Source organism: Suillus discolor, assembly GCF_016758755.1.
Source record: "Suillus discolor strain FC423 chromosome Unknown F5147scaffold_136, whole genome shotgun sequence".
NCBI lineage: Eukaryota > Fungi > Basidiomycota > Agaricomycetes > Boletales > Suillaceae > Suillus > Suillus discolor.
The window spans coordinates 33918-54020 of NW_024541383.1; the positions used below are offsets into that span (position 1 = coordinate 33918).

A 20103-nucleotide genomic window follows, 5' to 3' on the forward strand; every position below is an offset into this window, starting at 1 on the left:
GTCGGGCGTTCAACGTAACAGGTGCGTTAGCGAGGTGGATAATGAATCAAAATTCTATACGTAATACTAATGAAGAACACGGCATAGCAAATTGGCGGGACGCCTAACGTGGGCCTAGACGACGTGTAACGTAGACGCCCGCTTACCTATGCTGCATTCCACTCCACTCGCTCATCACGGCCTGCACCAAGCACTCATCTCCACACGTGCTTCTTTAGGTTGTCAGTAATACGTACGAGTTCATCGAGTGTGCGCGGCAATGTTTGTAGTGGGTCGAACTCGAGGAGGTAAGCCCCGGCAGATTTCAGAATACCGTGACGACTCAGAGATCTAGTAGCAGGATGCTGTAAGATGGAACGACACCATATGCTGGAAAAAACGAAATGGAGAGGGAACGCGGCCTTCTGTCGAACTTTCTCATCATCATCGAAGTAGTCCATCAGGCGTGCAAAAATCATTGAGGCCTTGAGGCACTTGCCGGAAATCTGTGCACATCGTACACGGAAATTAAGCTGTGGAGCGATAGTGCATGTAACGCACCTTAAAACACGGCTTAAACAAGGCGGGGCACAACTTCCTCAACTCCAACTCAAATGCCCATTTATCGCTGGTGATTTCAGCACTGGGTGTGTCTAAACTTCTCGTGAGTTATACCCTGGGCTCTTCTGCAACATATACACCTGCTCACAAGCAACTTTGGACATCCTCCAAGATCTCTGTACATCTCTGTACATTCTCCGACACCTTGCATAAATTGGCTTCTGGGTGAGGACCGGATTCTCAGAGTGCAGAAGTGTCTGGTAAGCGATGGCTTGTGCGTTTATATTAGCGAGAGCTGAGGTTAAGGAAGATAGGCAGGTTGACTCACCAGGAATATTTGTCGTCCCCAGACAACTCGTTTTGATTCAAAGATCTTGGCGAGCCTCTCTCGCATACTACATCCGCTATACTCGAGACGTCCCTCAGCGCGCCCACCATGTCTTTCCCGACGAATAAGAAGCAAAAGACGCGAGCAGTCACACCTCGTCAGACGATACGAGGCCATACCAATAGTGTAAGAGGTGTTGTGCACCTGCCCGGGGGACGACGGATCATGACATGTTCATACGATGGGTCACTACGACTATGGGACTTGGAGAGCGGCGCACAGATAGGCGAGTGGCGAGATGAGGATGAGGATGGGGATGCGTATGAGGATGCATGGCTGGACAGCATGGCATTGTCTCCAAACGGCAAGACCATTGTCAGCGGAAGTGGAAATGGGAAAGTGAAGTTGTGGGATATCGAGACGGGAAATGTGGTCGCAAAATGGACAGGGCACACTGGAACTGTGTGGTCAGTGTATTGGGGTGCGGATGGTAAGCGAGTGCTGAGCGGATCCAAGGACGGGACAGCAAGAGTCTGGGATGTCAAGACCCAAAACAATCTTGACGATCGAGACTGGGATCCGGAATGATGGAGTGTACACGGCGATATACTCGCCTGATCACACACAAATTGTGACAGGAGGATGGGACGAAGATCAAGCTGACGAAGATCAACTTACACAAATCTGGGATGCAAATACGGGCAAACTGCTCGCCACACTCAAACGCGATCCAAGAGTTCTCAGCTTCTACTTGGCCTGGACGTCGGATGGAAAGAAACTTATCTCCACGGGACATGAGCGGATTGGGATATATGACACAGCCACTTGGGAGCAGATAGCCATTCTGGAGGGTGACGGGGACTTGGTCACTGCCATCACCTTGTCTCAAAACGACCGCCTCCTTGTGAGTGCATCTACCAACGACAGTCACGAAACAGTGCGTCTATGGAATCTCGACACCAACCTCCCAGTCGGCCCACCCCTCCAGCACGAAACTGAAGTAAACTGCGCAGCCCTTTCCACTGATGGAAAAGTGCTAGTCACTGGTTGCCTGGACAAAAATGTATATGTATGGGACATTCACGTCATCCTCAAAGAAGCTGGCCACGAGGACCTACTATCCATTCCTCATGTGAGTCCAGGTGCTTCGTGCTTTTCGAACCACACTAATCTCTCACTTGCAGGTCCCAACTCAAAAGTCGTTAAAGGACGTACGTGACGCATTTCTTTACCCTGTCCAATCATCTTGAGATCGAATTCCAGACTGATGCTACCAGACGTCCACCTATTCAGGCCCGTCGAATACCACCAGGTTTTTTCGACGACACCCAAGTGAGTCCTCTACCTTCTTTCACCAGCTCTGTTTCTGACCGTTCTCAGTTCTCTACAGCACGTGGTACCCATACCCTCTCTCCTGCGCACAATCCTCGTAGTCCTCGCCCATCCTTGTCTGCCATTCCACGTGCTCTCCTCGAACAACTTTCGTCATTCTTCCACCCCTCTCATTCCAATGCCGAGGAACCAACCGAACTCCGGCAACGCCCAAGGCGCTCCATCTTCTCTCGCGGTCCTCGTGTCGTCGAAGTGGCTGCATTAAAGGACAGAGAGGTATACATCTCTTTGCGTGCATTTCCCATTGCCGTTTTCTAACGATTTCTGTTCAGGTTATATTCACTGCTCCCCCGCCGCCAGAACAAGCACAGCAGCAAACCCAATCGCCCCCCCAGGGGCCATCCACGACACAGCCTGCCCTAGGCGCCAATTCTACTACACTACGTCCAAGACATCCGTATTCACCCATCCGACTGTTGGGTCATCTCTTTCTTTTTCTCTGCTGCTGCACATTACCTCAGCACGCTAATAGAAATGCACAACCAATACAGCAGGAAGACCAACCACAATGCCAAGTCCATGCCCAAGCGTCATCATCGCAGAGTCATCCTGCCGCCCCCTCGACGTCCGCGACACCTACTGCTCTTGACCGTACTCACACTATCGCGCCAGGTGCAGCAAGCGCATAGCCACAGCCACTTCTATGGTGGACTCATTTCGTGATTGTAATCTTTTCTACTGTGCAATTCCCCCACATGCCGATGGTCATTAATACAGGTACACGACTACTTCATATTTGCTTCTAGTTCTTCAGTACTCGTCTCTTCATATCATTTGGCAATTACGTGCATCAGTCTTGTTTCTTCGCCATGAGACTCGCGCAATGCATCGAACTCGACAATACCAACCGTTGCAAGAAGAACATTATAAGATCAACTAATTTGGCGATGACTAGCACGGGCACGGATGATGCTTTGTTTTCCTATGCAACCCATTCTCTGTCCTGATCTTCGAGTTACAACTAAATCTCGTCACCTAACTAGGCGAATAGTCGACGCAATGAACCTTCGGCAAGAGAATCTCATTCAAGTTGAAGCCAGTACGTTATCATTTTTCCTATTTTGATCGGCATAGTTAATTCAATGAGAGTAGTGTGCCATGCGTGAAAAATCTCTGATAGTGACGTATCGCGGCGATCTACTGAGAAAGAGAGCCTGATCGGAAACAAGCGACAGCGTTGATATAAAGCTCTGCTGAATGAGCACTGAATCCTGCAAGCAAACTGTCTCAACCTCGCCGTTTCATTACCGCTTCTTCTCGCAAGAGTCTTGTTGTTGACAACGCTTATGTCATGCTTCTCAGTGATTCCTTATCTTCCTCATCGTCACCAAACTGTGCACCACATAGTCGCAGTAAGCCATCCCACGAATATGCAATGATGTGTCGTCCGTCACACAAGTTCACACAGACCTTGTACTCAGCTGGTATTACCTTTCATTGTCTCGCTGGGAGTGCTGCTCAGTGGTGGGTGAAGACATGGTAAGGAAGCATCCAACAGGTCTCAGGTACAACAGATCTTGGGCTATGTATGCTGAAGATGTCTACCGGGATCTTTGATTCTTTAAATTCGAACGCGTTAACGGTGGGTCGACGACATTGCTTCCGTATTGTTAATATGAGCCTACGTCGCGTTTCTCACCAGATAAAACAGCCTGCTCACAGGACCGCTGAGTTGGGATTCTGTTTGGGGTGTTGCGGCGCAGTGATTCGAGAACACGCAAAAGATCTTGATGGAATTTCAGAGTCGCTGGTGAGTGAGCGGTTGCCTTGCAGAGGAGCCTAGATCATTACTCACGAAAAGCACTGCTCAAATTTCCAGCGAGAAGTACGACGTGTAAGCTGAGACAGTATGCGTTTAGTCTGGAGTCGAAGAAGTTGGGTACGTACCCGGTTGTTTAAGTATTCACCAGGGTGCGTGTTATTCCCGTATTCGCTTCGCGGTTTAAGCTGTGTTGACACCATGCTGCCTCAGTTTCTGGACCATCTCCCTATACGTAAAGACTAACTTGATGGTCGTGACAAACATTTGACAGTCGTACGTCTCCATTTTCCAGCTCGTCTTGATGTCTTGATACTCTAGCCTGTTTACGAGTGGTGCAGCATGCTGGTGCCATAGATCAATCAGCGAGCATCAAATTTCTATAAAAGAGGCCTGAACGATCCGGCCCTAACTCGAACTTGGCAGAGGCACAATGTTTCCAGCTTGTTGACTCGTACTACATTCCACGAAGGTGCCTGTCATGTTAACGCTTTCTCATCTAAGTGAGTTGAACTCACAGAAGGGGAAGGTTTTAAGCATCAACGCTGTCTCCGGGGTCAACAGGGCCGAGCTCAGATTCAGTGCCTCTACCACAATCTTCACCAGAGGATCATCACGAGCTCCGATATCGTAGTCATATGCAGCTGACATCACAACAGATAACGAGAATATGTGAACAAGTAAATAATCGTTCAATTTGTAAACAAAAATCATTTGCTGATGTTGCGAAGTGGTCATGATAACGTTGAGGGTCATCGACTAGGTTGACGACCATCTCATGAGCTCGCCTGATCTGTATTGGGCGAAATTTCACTGCAGACTCGGAACGGAAAGTTTGGTGGAACAGTCGTCGGCAGAGACGCCATTCATCGCCATAACCCATGAATGCAAAGCTTATCGACCATCCATACCTGCAAGAACCTCAGACTAGTTGAATAAAATAATATTGGAGGAACGCACAGCTCGATTGTGGCTAGGTATGGTCGGTCGGAGTGAATCCGAGAACGCTTTTCCAACAAGGCTTCTGCAATGCGCTGAGAATCGACCACGACCATTTCCTGGTCTAGAATTCGCATGAAGACCAAATCCCCTGATATAACGATATGCGGTACACATACCCTATACAATCTGTTCACGTACCATACGTAGCACCCCATTTAGTGCAAGTCAACCAAGGCTCCTGAGTGTCGACAGATAAGACGCTCCCTAGCAATGGGAGCGGCGCTAGGCCAGCGAGGATAGCGAGGCGACCATCAGCTGCAGGGGCCATGATTCGAGCAGTGGGTTAGCAAACTGTATATAATGCAACCGTCCTTGTAACCACGGGGAAATAGTAAAGCGTCGTCGATTATGCAGCTTAGTGATGTGTCTCCTTGCTATATACGCCGGGCGGCAGGGGCAGCTGATGATCTGGCCGGATGGGGTAAGGAAGGATATGATCAGAGGAAAATACATACACAAGATGTGAAAGGGTGTAAGATCAAGCAAGCGGCATACGCATTGGAGTATCGCGCTTGACCATCTTTGCATTCCAGATTTTTACTGCACCCCCATGGTTTACGCCCATCACAAATTGTGTGTTGTTGGCTAAATAGATCACCACCCACACAGACATCTCCACCGCTGTCTCCGCTCTTTGCATCCCACATTCTGGGGGGAATCGTATTGTGCACAATCCCCCAGGTGCACAACATCTTGCACCAGATTAACCCTTGCTCCTTGCTGGTCACAGAAGACATGATTGGCATTCGATGGCTATAGCAGATTTTGATTATGTATGCGAGCAAAGCCCTTGAATGAGAGGGTTTGTCTGGCAGCTAGTGAGTCTACAGGCCCATCTTTTGAGATAGTCACAAGAACTGGTAAAGAAATGCAGGTGACACGTCTTGCCACCACCGAAAAAGCCTGGCGGTACTCGGCGGTGATCCTTGGGCTTGGCTCGACCATGTAGGATGTCGATTGTAAAACGGTTAAAAAGATAAAGAAGCTCGTCACATACTATGATACAGAAAGTCTGAGAGTCGTGGAATCGAGTCGATAGCTCAGGGATCACGTGTTCCCATGTTCAAGTAACTTATCGATCGTATGCCCGACACTCATAGTCACGAAAGAAAATTTTATTTGTACAGTGCTCCTCTGGCATGCTGACTTCGATATACTACACCCCTTGCCTTGATGGCCTCATTATATCGCTGTTTCCAAACTTCAGTGCCCTGTTCATCCCGAAAATCTGACGCGGTGCTCTTGGCCCTTGGGTAAAGCCCGGTAAACCTTCACCTCTGCATACACTCCAAGAGATTTTGACTCCTAAAGTAGACGTCCGATTAGCTATGCTACACTCAACTCCACTCGCTCATCACAGCCTGCACCAAGCACTCATCTTCTCACGTGCTTCTTTAGGTTGTCAGTAATACCTACGAGTTCATCGAGTGCGCGCGGCAATGTTTGTAGTGGGTCGAACTCGAGGACGCAAGCTCTGGCATATTTCAGGATGCTGTAAGATCGAACGAGATCGAATTCGAAATAGGCTGGAGAGAACATGTGATATGGAGAGGGAACGCAGCCTTCTGTCGAACTTTCTCATCATCATCACCACCATCATCATCGAAGTAGTCCATCAGATGTGCAAAGATCATCATCCATGAGGCACTAGCTGCAAACCTGTGCGCATTGTACACAGCAATCAAGATGTGGAGCGATACTGCCTGTGATGCACCTTAAAATACGGCTTTAAGCAGTGCCCAACTTCCTCGACTCCAACCCAAATACCCACTTATCGCTGGTGACTTGAGCACTGTGTGTCTTATCTTCTCGTGAGTTATATTCTGGCTCTTCTGCAACATATACATCTGCTCACAAGCAACTTTGGATGCCCTCCAAGATCTCTGTGCATTCTCCGATAGGCAACTCTTGCATAAATTGGCTTCTGAGTGAGGATCGTATTCGTATAGATCTGGTAAGCGATGACTTGTGAGTTTATATTATCAAGAGCTGAAGTCAAAGAAGACAGTCAGGTCGATTCACCAGAAATATTTGCCATCGCTATACTTGAGATGTCCCTCGCGCCCAGACCATGTCTGTCCCAACGAATAAGAAGCAAAAAACACCACCAGCAGTGACGCCCTGTCAGACAATACGAGGCCATACCAACAGTGTAAGAGGTGTTGTGCACCTGCCCGGGGGACGACAGATCATGACATGTTCGTTCGATGGGTCACTACGACTATGGGACTTGAAGAGCGGCGCACAAGTAGGCGGGGACTGGCGAGATGAGGAGGATGAGGAAGCAAAGTTGTCGAGCATGGCATTGTCTCCAAACGGCAGGACTATTGTCAGCGGAAGTGGAGATATGAGAGTGAAGTTGTGGGATGTTGAGACGGGAAAGGTGGTTGCAAAATGGACAGGACACACTGAACGTGTATCGTCAGTGTGTTGGAGTGCGGATGGTAAGCGAGTACTGAGTGGGTCCTTTGACGGGACAGCAAGAGTCTGGGATGTCAAGTCTGGAAAGACAATCTTGATAATCAAGACCGGGCACGAGGATGTGTGGACGGTGATCTACTCGCCCGATCACACACAAATTGGGACAGGAGGACACAACCAGAGCGCAGTCAAAATCTGGGATGCAAAGACGGGCAAAGTGCTCGCCACACTCAAACATGATGTGACATTTGGCTTGGCCTGGACGTCAGACGGGAAGAAACTTATCTCCAGTTCATCATCTGACTTGATTAGGATATACGACTCAACCACTTGGGAGCAGATCGCTATTCTGGAGGGTCACACAGACATGGTTCACATCATCACCTTGTTTCCGAACGACCGCCTCCTTGTGAGTGCATCAGACAACACAGTGCGTCTATGGAATCTTGACACCAACCTCCCAGTCGGTCCACCCATCCAGCATGAAGATGAAGTAATTTGCGCAGCCCTTTCCGCTGATGGAAAAGTGCTGGTCACTGGTAGCAGCGATGGAAACGCATACATATGGGACATTCACCCCATCCTCAAAGACGCTGGCCACGAGGACCTACTATCCATTCCTCATGTGAGTCCAGGTGCCTCCTGCTTTCGAACCACACTTATCTCTCACTTTGCAGGTCCCCACTCAAAAGCTGTTAAAGGACGTATGTGACGTATTTCTTTACCCTGTCCAACCATTTTAAGATCGAATCCTAGACTGATGCCACCAGACGTCCACCTATTCAGGCCCGTCCAATACCACCAGGCTTTTTCGACGGCACCCAGGTGAGTCGTCCACCTTTTTTGACCAGCTCTTTTTCTGATCTCTCTCAGTCCTCTACAGCGCGTGGTACCCATACCCTCTCTCCTGCGCATAATCCTCGCAGTCCTCGCCCATCCTTGTCTGCCATTCCACGTGCTCTTTTCGCACGACTTTCGTCATTCGTCCACCCCTCTCACTCCAATGTAGATAGAGAAACCGAACTCCGGCAACGCCCAAGGCGCTCCATCTTCTCTCGCGGTCCTCGTATCGTCGAAGTTGCTACAGTACAGGACAGAAAGGTATTTCTTTCTCCTCGTCCATTTCCTATCGTCGTGGTCCAACGATTTCTGTCCATGCATTGTATGTTGCTCCACGACCGCGGCCGCAGCAGCAAAGGCAGTTGCATGGCCAGGGCTCGTCGTCACAATCTCATCCTACCACTGCTACAACCACACCTGCTCAAGGTACCAGCGCTGGCGCAGCAACCGTGCAGCCACCACCCATCCCATTGTATGCTCGTTTTGTTTTGTTTCTCTGCTGTGCGTCTCCCCCGTACGCCAATGGTCGTTAATACAGGAGCAGCATATGTACTACAATCATTTCGTCTTCTGTTATTCCATCAATCTTGTTTCCTCGCTGTGAGACTCGTACAATGCATCGAACTCGATCATGCTAATTGTCGCGAGAGCACCATTCTACTTGCAGACGATAAAAGTTGGGATAGCGCACGTTCCTCTCATCATAGACTTCCGCAATACAATTACCAATTTGTTAGCCACTATGTGATCTTTCAGGTGATATTTACAGGGTTCGATCTCGGACGAGCAAGATACGTTGTCTGATATCCATGCACCAAGTCCTACATCCATATACTTGTATTTTGGACAAGGCCATTTGGAGTAGGCCTCGATCTCAACAATATTATGAAAGCAATCTCCTTCGGGGGGAGGCTCATAGCGGACCATACATGACAGTCAATTTATCGAGAGGTAGTGTAAGTATGATCGATGTTTTCGAAGTCCTTTCCTCTGTCGGGGCCCTGGAACTTTGGTTTCGTACAGGACTGCATGATGACCCGCACTAACCAGCCATACACCCCGGCGATTTTTTGGTTGTGACTAGAACATGCGATGAAATGTCGGATGTTCAACGTAACAGGTGCGTTAGCGAGGTGAATAACGAATCGAAATTCTATGCATGATACTATGAACGACAGTGTAGCAAATTGGCGGGGCGCCTAACGCGAGCGGCCCGGACGGCGCGAAAAGCAGACACCGCTTTACTATGCTCCACGTACTCACCACAGCATGCACCAAGCGCCCATCTCCTCGCGTGCTTCTTCGGGCTGTCAATCATACTTACGAGTTCATCGAGAGCGCGCGGCGATGTTTGTAGCGGGTCGAACTTGAAGACATATCCATCGGAGGTTGATATTGCGGCAACGGCGGCCGAGGCAGAGGATGAGGAAGGAAGGGACAAGTCAAGAGAATATGAACGCGGAAAACTCTGGCAGATTTCAGAATACGACATCTAGTGATGGGATGCTGCAAGATGGGACGATATCGGATTCGAAATAGGGTGGAGAAAACATGTGAAATAAAGAGGGAACGCAGCCCTCTGTCGAACTTTCTCGTCGCCATCGAAGTAGTTCCATCAGATGTGCAAAGATCATCCACGAGGCACTAGCTGCAAACCTGTGCGCTTCGCATACAGCAATCAAGCTGTGAAGCGATAACGCATGTGACGCACCTTAAAATACGGTTTAAATGAAACAGTGCCCAACTTCCTTGACTCCAACCCAAACACTCACTTATTGCTGGTGATCTGAGCACTGGGTGTGTAAACTTCTCGTGAGTTTTTGATACTCTGGGTTCTTCTGCAACATATGCACCTGCTCACGAGCAACTTTGGATACGCTACAAGATCTCTGTACATTCTCCGATACGCAACTCCTGCATAAATTGGCTTCTGGGTGAGGAGCGGATTCCTATAGTGCAGAAGCTATCTGGTAAGCGATGGCTTGTGCGTTTATATTAGCGAGAGCTGAGGTTAAGGAAGATAGGCAGGTTGACTCACCAGAAATATTTGCCATCGCCAGACAACTCGTTTCAATTCAAAGATCCTGGCAGGCTTCTCTCGCATAGATCTGGTATATTTGAGACCTCCTCCGCGCCAATCATGTCTTTCCCGACCAATAAGAAGAAACAGACACCAACAGTCACGCCCCGTCAGACAATGCGAGGCCATACCAAAAATATAGAAGGTGTTGTGCTCCTGCCTGGGGGACAACGGATCACGACATGTTCGTTCGATGGGTCACTACGACTATGGGACTTGGAGAGCGGCAGACAGATAGGCGAGGACTGGCGAGATGATGAGGAGAAGGATGCAAGGATGCTCAGCATGGCATTATCTCCAAACGGCAGGACTATTGTCAGCGGAAGTGAAGATGGGAAAGTGAAGTTGTGGGATGTCGAGACGGGAAAGGTCGTCGCAAAATGGACAGGGCACACTAAACGTGTGACATCAGTGTGTTGGAGTGCGGATGGTAAGCGAGTGCTGAGCGGATCCTATGACGGGACAGCAAGAGTCTGGGATGTCAAGAACGGAAAAACAATCCTGACAATCAAATCCGCGCACACGTATGTGCGCACGGCGAAATACTCGCCTGATCACACACAAATTGGGACAGGAGGACTCAACCAAGATGTCGAAGGTATAAAAATGGAATATATAAAAATCTGGGATGCAGAGACGGGCAAACTGCTCGCCACACTCAAACATAGCTTCGTAGTTCTCAGCTTGGCCTGGACGTCAGACAGAAAGAAACTTATCTCCGGCGGTTCAGCATATGACTCAATTAGGATATATGACACAACCACTTCAGAGCAGATCGCCATTCTGGAGCGTCACGCAAGCTCGGTCAACACCATCATCTTGTTTCAGAACGACCGCCTCCTTGTGAGTGCATCAAACGACAAAACAGTGCGTCTATGGAATCTGGATACAAACCTCCAAGTCGGTCCACCCCTCCAGCACGAAGATGCAGTAAACTGCGCAGCTCTTTCCGCTGATGGTAAAGTGCTGGTCACCGGTTGCCAGGACAAAAATGCATATGTATGGGACATTCACGCCATCCTCAAAGACGCTGGCCACGAGGACCTACTATTCATTGATCATGTGAGTCCAGGTGCCTTGTGCTTTTCGAACCAGACTAATCTCTCACTTGCAGGTCCCAACCCGAAAGTCGTTAAAGGACGTACGTGATCCATTTCTTCCCTCTGCCCAACCATTCTAAGATTGAAATTATAGGGTACTACCAGACGTCCACCTATTCAGGCCCGTCGAATACCACCAGGCTTTTTCGACGGCACCCAGGTGAGTCGTCTCCATTTTTGGCCAGCTCTTTCTAACCTTTCTCAGTCCTCTACAGCACGTGGTACCCGTACTCTCTCTCCTGCGCACAATCCTCGCAGTCCTCGCCCATCTCTATCTGCCATTCCACGTGCCCTTCTGGAACGACTTTCGTCGTTCTTCCACCGCTCTCACTCCGATGTTGATGGAGCAACCGAACTTCAGCAACGCCCAAGGCGCTCCATCTTTTCTCGCGGTCCTCCTATCGTCGAAGTTGCTACAGTACCGGACAAACAGGTATTTTATTCTCATCTATTTCCCATCGCGGTGGTTTAATAATTTGTATTCAGACATTATTTGTTGCTCCGCGACCGTGGCCGCAGCAGCAAAGTCCGTTGCACGCCCAGGGCTCGTCGTCGCAATCTCAGCCCACCACCACACCTGCTCAAGGTACCATCACTGGCGCACCAGGTGCAGCAACCGCGCAGTCACCACCCATCCCATTATGGGCTCGGTTTGTTTTGTTTCTATGCTGCGCATCTCCCCCGCACGCCAATGGTCATTAATACAGGAACAACATATGTACAATCATTTTTTTCATATCTGCCCCTAATCCATCGATCCTGTTTCCTTGCCATGAAACTCGTGCAACGCAGCGAACTCGATCATACTAACCGTCGCGAGAGCATCACTATACTCACAGGATAAAAGCCTAGGATCAGCCCAGGTTCCTCTTATCCGTAGACTTTTGCAATATCATCGCCAACTCATCAGCTACTATGTAGCCTTTCAGGTTATGTTTGCAAAATTCAACCTCGGACGAGCAAGATGCCCTTTATAATGCCCATGCTCCAAATTTGTGCACCGGTATTTGCTCAGTTCTCTGCCGGAGCCCCGAAACATCGGTTTTGCACAGGGCTACATAATTACCAGTGTGCAACTACGGGTACCGGCCATAAACGCCAGCGGTTTTTTGTGTTCATGATATTGAGCATATGGGATCGTAACTATTGATTTACAGGTGCTGACACCGTTGTCCATACACCAGTGAAATTTCTCCAGATTCCGGAAGCAACTACAGCGATCAAGTCAGCAACGAACTGTATATTGGACGATGCCAACGGCCCAATGCGAACGCAGAAACTTGACTCACTCTCCAGTCGTGCTTCTCGTCTCGTTGACTGGCCCATAGGAAGCCTAACCACAGGAATTGGCATCACCATTCTATTAGCATCACAAGAGGTGAGTAATGGCGTTTAATCCTGGATGCAAAGTAAACTGCTTATACTCACTTGGCCGGGAAGACAGTGCAAGCCTGTGCAGCAATCACTGTCAGTGGAGCAACGCTGCACCCATGTGCTACATGCACTAACGGACATGCATGCTGCCAAAGCAGTAAGGACGACGACGAAGGAGAAATGCATGGTTTGTGCGATGTGATACGAGCTTTGTGAAGGAGAATCTTAACTAATATCACTGAGGTGAGGGGTGCGGTACGCTGAACGCAGCCAGCTTTCATGTCGTACAATTGGTGTTGTGAGCAACTTCACGGTGAGGGTGTCTAGAACCTTGGGAGTGCAACTATTGGACTGGCAGATTGGTTGCGCCTGGCAAATGGCATGGCAGGGAGGATGTCGGAAGAACGTATTGCAAGTAGAATTTTTTTTAACCTATTGGAGCACCAGGATAAACAATCCAGAGTTCCAGACTGTAAGCGTTTTTTGCCAAAGGTGAGATGGGGCTCCTTCGTGCCTATGCGAAGTTCCAGTTATATATATCGGAGTGGCCACACCGCTAGATTGCAACTCACCACAAGGTTGCGTCCTACAAATGTGCATGAAATGCATGCTCATTCGCTTTCTCCCGTATATTTTGAAGAACATCGCAGCACCAAGCTAGATGAGATCGGCTGTTGAACAGATACTCACCCTATGACGCTCCCAAGTAGGAAGCGTTCAAATTTATCTGCTGCGACTCATGATCATATTCTGGGTACTCGTACATTGCCAGAACATATCATCCATCCCCAGATGCGTCCGGCAGATACTTGTCAATAGCTCCATCGATCTTTGATATATTGGTACTTGAAGTATTCGTGATAAGTATGTAAATCCGGCGGTAATACACAAGAGCAGGACATTGCGACTACGTTGGTGGTACAACGGCATGTTGAAGGCTTGATAGCATCGATTTCGGAATAAAGATATGAGACGGAGAGAGATGTTCGCCGTTGAACTCTCTCACCGCCACCGAAGTAGCCCATCAGATGTGGGAAGAAGCAACTAGCGCTAGTCGCAGACTTGGGCGCCTCGTCTAAATAGCAAATCAGCAGACACAGGATGACACATGTAATGCACCTAAAAATATGCTTGAACAAGCAGTTCCTCGACTCCATTGCAAACGCCCACTGTTGGCCACACTCTAAACGGTGCTCCTCGTCAGTGATGCTCTAGGGTCTTCTGCAACATATCCACTCCTTACTAACGGCGTTGGACACTCACCAGGGTCTCTGGGCATTCTCCAATAGGCAATTCTTATATACACAGTGCCGAAGTCGGAGGACCGGATTCCTATAAGCAGCTATCTGGTGAGGCCTAGAGGAATGGCTTGTGCCTTTATATTGGTGGTAGCTGAAGTTAAAGAAGATAGATCTGGTATACTCGAGACCTCCCCCACGCCGACCATGTCTTTCCCAACGAATAAGACGCCAGCAGTCACGCCCCGTCAAACGATGCGAGGCCATACCAACAGGGTGCAAGGTGTTGCGCACCTGCGTGAGGGACGACGGATCATCACATGTTCGAGGGATGGGTCATCACGACTATGGGACTTGGAGAGTGGCACACAGATAGGCGAGGACTGGCGAGATCAGGAGGATAAGGAAGCAGAGCTGCACAGCATGGCATTGTCTCCCAACGGCAGGACTATCGTCAGCGGAAGTAAAGATGGGAAAGTGAAGTTGTGGGATGTCGAGACGGGAAAGGTCGTCGCAAAATGGACAGGGCACACTGAACGTGTGATGTCAGTGTGTTGGAGGGCGGATGGTAAGCGAGTGCTGAGCGGATCCTATGACGGGACAGCAAGAGTCTGGAATGTCAAGAACGAAGAAACAATCAAGACCATCAAGACCGGGCACCGGTGGGTGCACATAGCGATATACTCGCCAGATCACACACAAATTGTGACAGCAGGATACAACGAAGTTGACGAACGAATAAAAATCTGGGATGCAGAGACAAGCAAACTGCTCGCTACACTCAAACATGATGTGTTAGTCAGCTTGGCCTGGACGTCAGATGGAAAGAAACTTATCTCCGGGGGATACCTGATTAGGATATATGACACAACGACTTGGGAGCAGATCGCCATTCTGGAGGGCCACACACACTGGTTCGAAACCATCACCTTGTTTCGGAACGACCGCCTCCTTGTGAGTGCTTCAGATGACAAAAAAATATGTCTATGGAATCTCGACACCAACCTCCCAGTCGGTCCACCCATCCAGCATGAAGGTTATTTACACTGCGTAGCCCTTTCCGCTGATGGAAAAGTGCTGGTCACCGGTAGCGACCAAAATGTATATGTATGGGACATTCACGCCATCCTCAAAGACGCTGGGCACGAGGACCTACTATCCATTCCTCATGTGAGTCCAGGTGCCTCGTGCTTTTCGAACCACGCTTATCTCTCACTTTGCAGGTCCCAACTCAAAAGTCGTTGAAGGACGTACGTGACACATTTCTTCATCCTGTTCAACCATTTTAAAATTGAATTCTAGACTGATGCTACCAGACGTCCACCTATTCAGGCCCGTCGAATACCACCAGGCTTTTTCGACGGCACCCAGGTGAGTCATCTACATTCTTCGACCAGCTCTTTTTCTGATCTCTCTCAGTCCTCTACAGCACGTGGTACCCATACTCTCTCTCCTGCGCACAATCCTCGCAGTTCTCGCCCACCTCTATCTGCCATTCCACGCGCCCTTCTCGAACGCCTTTTGTCGTCCTTCCAACATTCTCATTCCGATGCCGATGGAGCAACTGAACTTCAGCAACGCCCAAGGCGCTCCATCTTTTCTCGCGGTCCTCCTATCGTCGAGGTTGCTACAGTACCGGACAAACAGGTATTTTCTTCTCATCTATTTCCAATCACGGTGGTTTAATAATTTGTGTTCAGACATTATTTGTTGCTCCGCGGCCGCAGCAGCAGCAGCAAAGCCCGTCACACGCCCAGGGCTCGTCGTCGCAATCTCAGTCCACTACCACACCTGCTCAAGGTACCAACACTGCTGCACCAGGTGCAGCAACCGCGCAGCCACCACCCATCCCATTGTGGGCTCGTTTTGTTTTGTTTATCTGTTGTGCATCTCCCCCGCACGCCAATGGTCATTAATACAGGAGCAGCACGTGTATAATCATCTTACTCTTTACGTCTTCCGCTCTTCCAACAATCCTGTTTCCTCGTCGTGAGACTCGTCTAATCATGCTAACAGCCATGACAAACGTCATACTCGTTCCCAAGCTTAGAGTCCTGACGTACGACAGGTATGCAGAGCAGCAACACCTGAATACAAAATGAAGGATGGAACTGTCACTTTTTGGGTGACCCTGTCGTTGCGAAACTATTTCCTTAGACTTGTTCCGTGTCGAACTTCGCAATGGTGTTTGAAAGGCATGAGTATTTTGTTCCACCGTTTTGTCAGTGGTAGAGAGCCAGTCACGGTTACATTGCAGACTCGTTTCGTTCTCTTGTGCCGTGCAACTCCCCCACACACCAATGGTCATCAACACAGGCGCACAACTATTTCACGTTAGTCTCTGGTTCTCTTTGGGTTCTCTTCTGTACTCTTACTTTGATTATTCGCGTTCAAAGTACTTGCCGCATACACGATGCGGGGTTTGAAATTAAACTTGCAAGAGAATTATCTTCCAAACGGTAGACTACTTACTAGCAACTAATAACTAGTAAACACTCGGTTATCGTTTGTTTTGAACTGCAGCACTAATGGTTAATCTGTGGTGCGTTCCAACACCCCGAGTCCTCCAGATTTCGGACTTCGGCTTTCCGGATTTCGAGATGCATACCACTAAAGTATATATTACAATGTGAGTCTGCAATACGAGCGCAAGATATCCATTCCTGTTCGTCTCACTCATTGTCACGGTATGTTATTTTATAGGAAATGTTAGAAACGGTGATTTTATAGGCTAATAGACATGTAGAATACATTTGCACGGGCACGGAACACATCGCAAAGGGACGAAGGACTGTTACGCATTTGTTACACGTTGCATTCGCATAGATTGACGTCTGGTTCATGAGATGGGTGTCGTTTAACAATCGCTGTCTTGATTGAATCCGATCAATTGGGGAGGGTACAAGTACAATAACAGAATATCACAGAATGTGTTCGGCATCAGTCCTGAGCAATTCTGAATTCCAAGAGCATCATCCCTACAAGATCATAGGTTTGGGTGAGCACCAAACCAGCACTGGCCCTGCAAATTATAACAAATCAAACATCGTCAATGTATCCAGGCATGGAAGGAACTTGCCCAATGTCCTTGAATTCCTTCAAGGTTCGCTCCTTGCTATTCAAAACAAGCCACACGGTCATGTCCATTTGGTATGTTGTGTGACTACCGAAGTTCAGTAATGTAGGTTCGGACGCCTTATGATCCTGAATATATGATTACACCTTAGCCATCAAGCTACACTCTAAGCTTACCTCACTATAGTCGTTAGCCCCTACGTCAGGCCCTTCGAATGTGCGCGAGAGCACGCACTCATCTATCACATCATATTGAGTCTGAAGTAAACCCCACTTTGAAATACAGTCGACTCACGAATCAACACTCGGCTGTTTGGTCCCATTGCTTTGCGAACATTATGGAGAATCACCATCGACTCCTCGTCCGGCCAGTCATGAATGATGCTCCTTAACTTTATCGATTATTGAGTAGGCCACATTGAATGGGAACAAACTTAGCGCTTACATAGTAAACATCCTTTCCGACGACGGGCGACTCCTCCAAGAAATTCAATGGCACGAACTCTACACGCCCGTCGAGCAGTGCCTCAGGAGCACTTGTCTCCCATGTCTAGTCAAATATGAATATAACCTGTCTGCTATAGATGTCCGGACTCACGTTTCTTGACAGCTTTATAGTTTCTGGGAGATCCTGATTGGTTATTCTGAGATGAGGGAACATTTTCGCCAGAGGAATAGACATTGCTCCAGTTCCAGATCCAATATCCACCACAGAGGATACGTTGTCCCAAGGGTAATCTTATGGGCCGCTTCAGTCATGCTGACGGTTGAAAAAACAGTGATCACTTACGATGCAGCACCGCAGACAAGCCCTGAATCTCAGAATAGCCCATCATGGCTTTGTGAAATATCTGTGTATAAGGTTCTGTGAGTCGTCAGTCATGAGCTGGTGGATCTGCACGCACATCGCGTGCCTCATCCTGTACAATATGGTAAGGCATGAAAAGCCAGTATGATGACTAAAACTCACGTCCATCTCCCAGAAGCTGTTATTTTTGCATTCCTTTCCGAGAGTAAATACTCGTGGGGCTCTTTCAACCTTGTCCGACCTTGCAAACTCTTGGTCGACCATAGTCTCATACAGAACCGTAGCATATTTTGGGAATTCTCGCTGAGTTTTTATATAAAAGCCGACGTTGTTTGTTTCCTTGAGCACGAGGGAGAGTCGTGTGTTTGCGAATACGTCTCGCTTAACTATGGAACACCACAGAACTCAGACAGAATTATCAACGGACAGTATGATGTATATTACCTTCTTTGAAGCAACCCCTGAGGGCCAAAACGCGCAACACGCGTGCGATCTTGGTCTTATCGAGGTTGACTGCGTCAGCCAACACATCCACGCTAAGACCTTCTGGGTGTTTGTCCAAGACGTCTGCAATACGTGATTGCACAGCGACGTCTATGCATGCCCAATTGTAATTATTAACAAACTAGCAAGATGAGCAACAAGGCATACAGGGCCATTTATAAATCATAATCGGCACTTACATTATGCACCGTGCGTTGGGGGGGAGCCAGTATTGTGTTCAATTGCTCGCATGCACCTTCGAGCAGCCTGATTGCCTTTCTGAGGGCAAGTGTATCTGTCGCAAGATCGAGGGGGTGGAGGGTGCCTGCATCGACACCAGGGACTCCATGTTCAGTGTTCTTGTATTCCGCCATTGCTTTGCGTGCAGAGGAATTGATGATGTCCAAGAGGGCTTCAACCTTGAGTTCATTTGGCTCCGTCATTTTTTGGGAGTGTGCGTGATTCCTCATCAGCCGTTCAGGTTTTATATTCCTTGACCAAATATCATCTAGCTGCTTTTCTGTGGCGAACACATTCAACATTGGGTATGTGAAAGAAGACCGAAGCTAAACCTAGTTTGACCACTCACAAGACCTGACCTCCATCTCAGATGACACTACTTGTTACCCGTGTAGTGGTATCAGGGTGGTAAGAGCACACGACACATCTAATCTGAACGTTGGCTTATCCGTATGATTACTTGAAACAAGTACTAGATAAGCCAACGTTCAGGTATGATGCTTGCACTCGCAGCGTGCATACCATAATCAGCGAGAAAACATAATCGACCCTGTGAGGTGTACGTCCGTGTCATCAGTCAGCTACCCATAGTTGTTAAAAAGACGACACCGGTGAATGACCCATAGCTTATGGCGGTTCAATTTGCTACTATGACTTATTTGGAAGTCCGACGCGATCGTCTGAAATTCTCCGATGATGATCCACGCTGTTTGGTACATTATTAATTTCTGTCCAAGGCGATCGTCATCGAACTAGTAGGCCCACTCAGTAAACGTGAGTTCAAACAAAGTTTGTTTCAAAGCGCTCACGAAGCGCTCGTGTGCGTGGATATTCCTTTTGGTTAGCTCGACTCGAGGCCAGCGTCCGTCGTTTTTGGTCAACAACATTCCAGCTATCTTCATATTGATGGACCAGGATTCGAAAATCCACTTTACAACCACCTTTGTTTATTGTTGGAACAAAACCAAATCGAGGCGCTCCATAATGCAAGGTATAGTACTTTTGTAAGTCGTACGATCGTACGTTAACCCGACTTGTGCGACCTGCGCGGGGTGTTACAAATGCAGCGACGAGACCTTGGAATCACACCGAAGAAGCCATCGCCGTGCAAGATGTTTCGATGTCGTCAAAGGTAAGCCGTGCTTGTACTATGGCCGTCGACGTATGCTGCATGTGGACAACCCGCTGCCTTTTCGCAAGCATCTGGTTTATGTCGACGGTCTCCATGCAAGATGATGACGGTCAACAGTCGTTGTACTAACACTTTGCAAGTCACGATAATGACTTGCAAAAGAAGCTAGCATGAGCATGAGCGCCTCCGTGCTCCAACAATGATAAACAAAAGCAGCTAGGTGAGTTTTTGAAACGCTGGTCCATCAATATGAAGATACCTGTAAACTCCTGACACCCGGGCCGTTTTGGT

General features: G+C 48.5%; 3 protein-coding genes across 3 annotated transcripts; 1 reads left to right on the top strand and 2 right to left on the bottom strand.

Annotated features, from left to right (window-relative positions):
• Positions 1–4473: 4473 nt before the first annotated feature.
• On the bottom strand, positions 4474–5318 carry F5147DRAFT_644465 (cytochrome P450). Its single transcript, XM_041433141.1, is given in 4 exon segments — positions 4474–4687; positions 4740–4930; positions 4980–5138; positions 5156–5318. 4 exon segments carry the CDS (start codon positions 5287–5289, stop codon positions 4515–4517), a joined length of 657 nt encoding a protein of 218 aa, XP_041285100.1. The 5' UTR covers positions 5290–5318; the 3' UTR covers positions 4474–4514.
• A 4061-nt stretch (positions 5319–9379) lies between these two features.
• On the top strand, positions 9380–9778 carry F5147DRAFT_659040 (uncharacterized protein; the record flags this gene model as incomplete). The annotated part of the gene is made up of 2 exons (XM_041434535.1): positions 9380–9402; positions 9466–9778. The coding sequence occupies 2 exons, from the start codon at positions 9380–9382 to the stop codon at positions 9776–9778; spliced, it is 336 nt and encodes a 111-aa protein (XP_041285101.1).
• Positions 9779–17014: 7236 nt separating this feature from the next.
• Positions 17015–18922, bottom strand: F5147DRAFT_728281 (S-adenosyl-L-methionine-dependent methyltransferase; the record flags this gene model as incomplete). The annotated part of the gene is given in 12 exon segments (XM_041439313.1): positions 17015–17096; positions 17154–17278; positions 17327–17388; positions 17445–17541; positions 17595–17699; positions 17748–17885; positions 17928–17932; positions 17943–18000; positions 18055–18069; positions 18120–18343; positions 18402–18582; positions 18641–18922. The coding sequence occupies 12 exon segments, from the start codon at positions 18881–18883 to the stop codon at positions 17015–17017; spliced, it is 1335 nt and encodes a 444-aa protein (XP_041285102.1). The 5' UTR covers positions 18884–18922.
• Positions 18923–20103: the final 1181 nt, after the last annotated feature.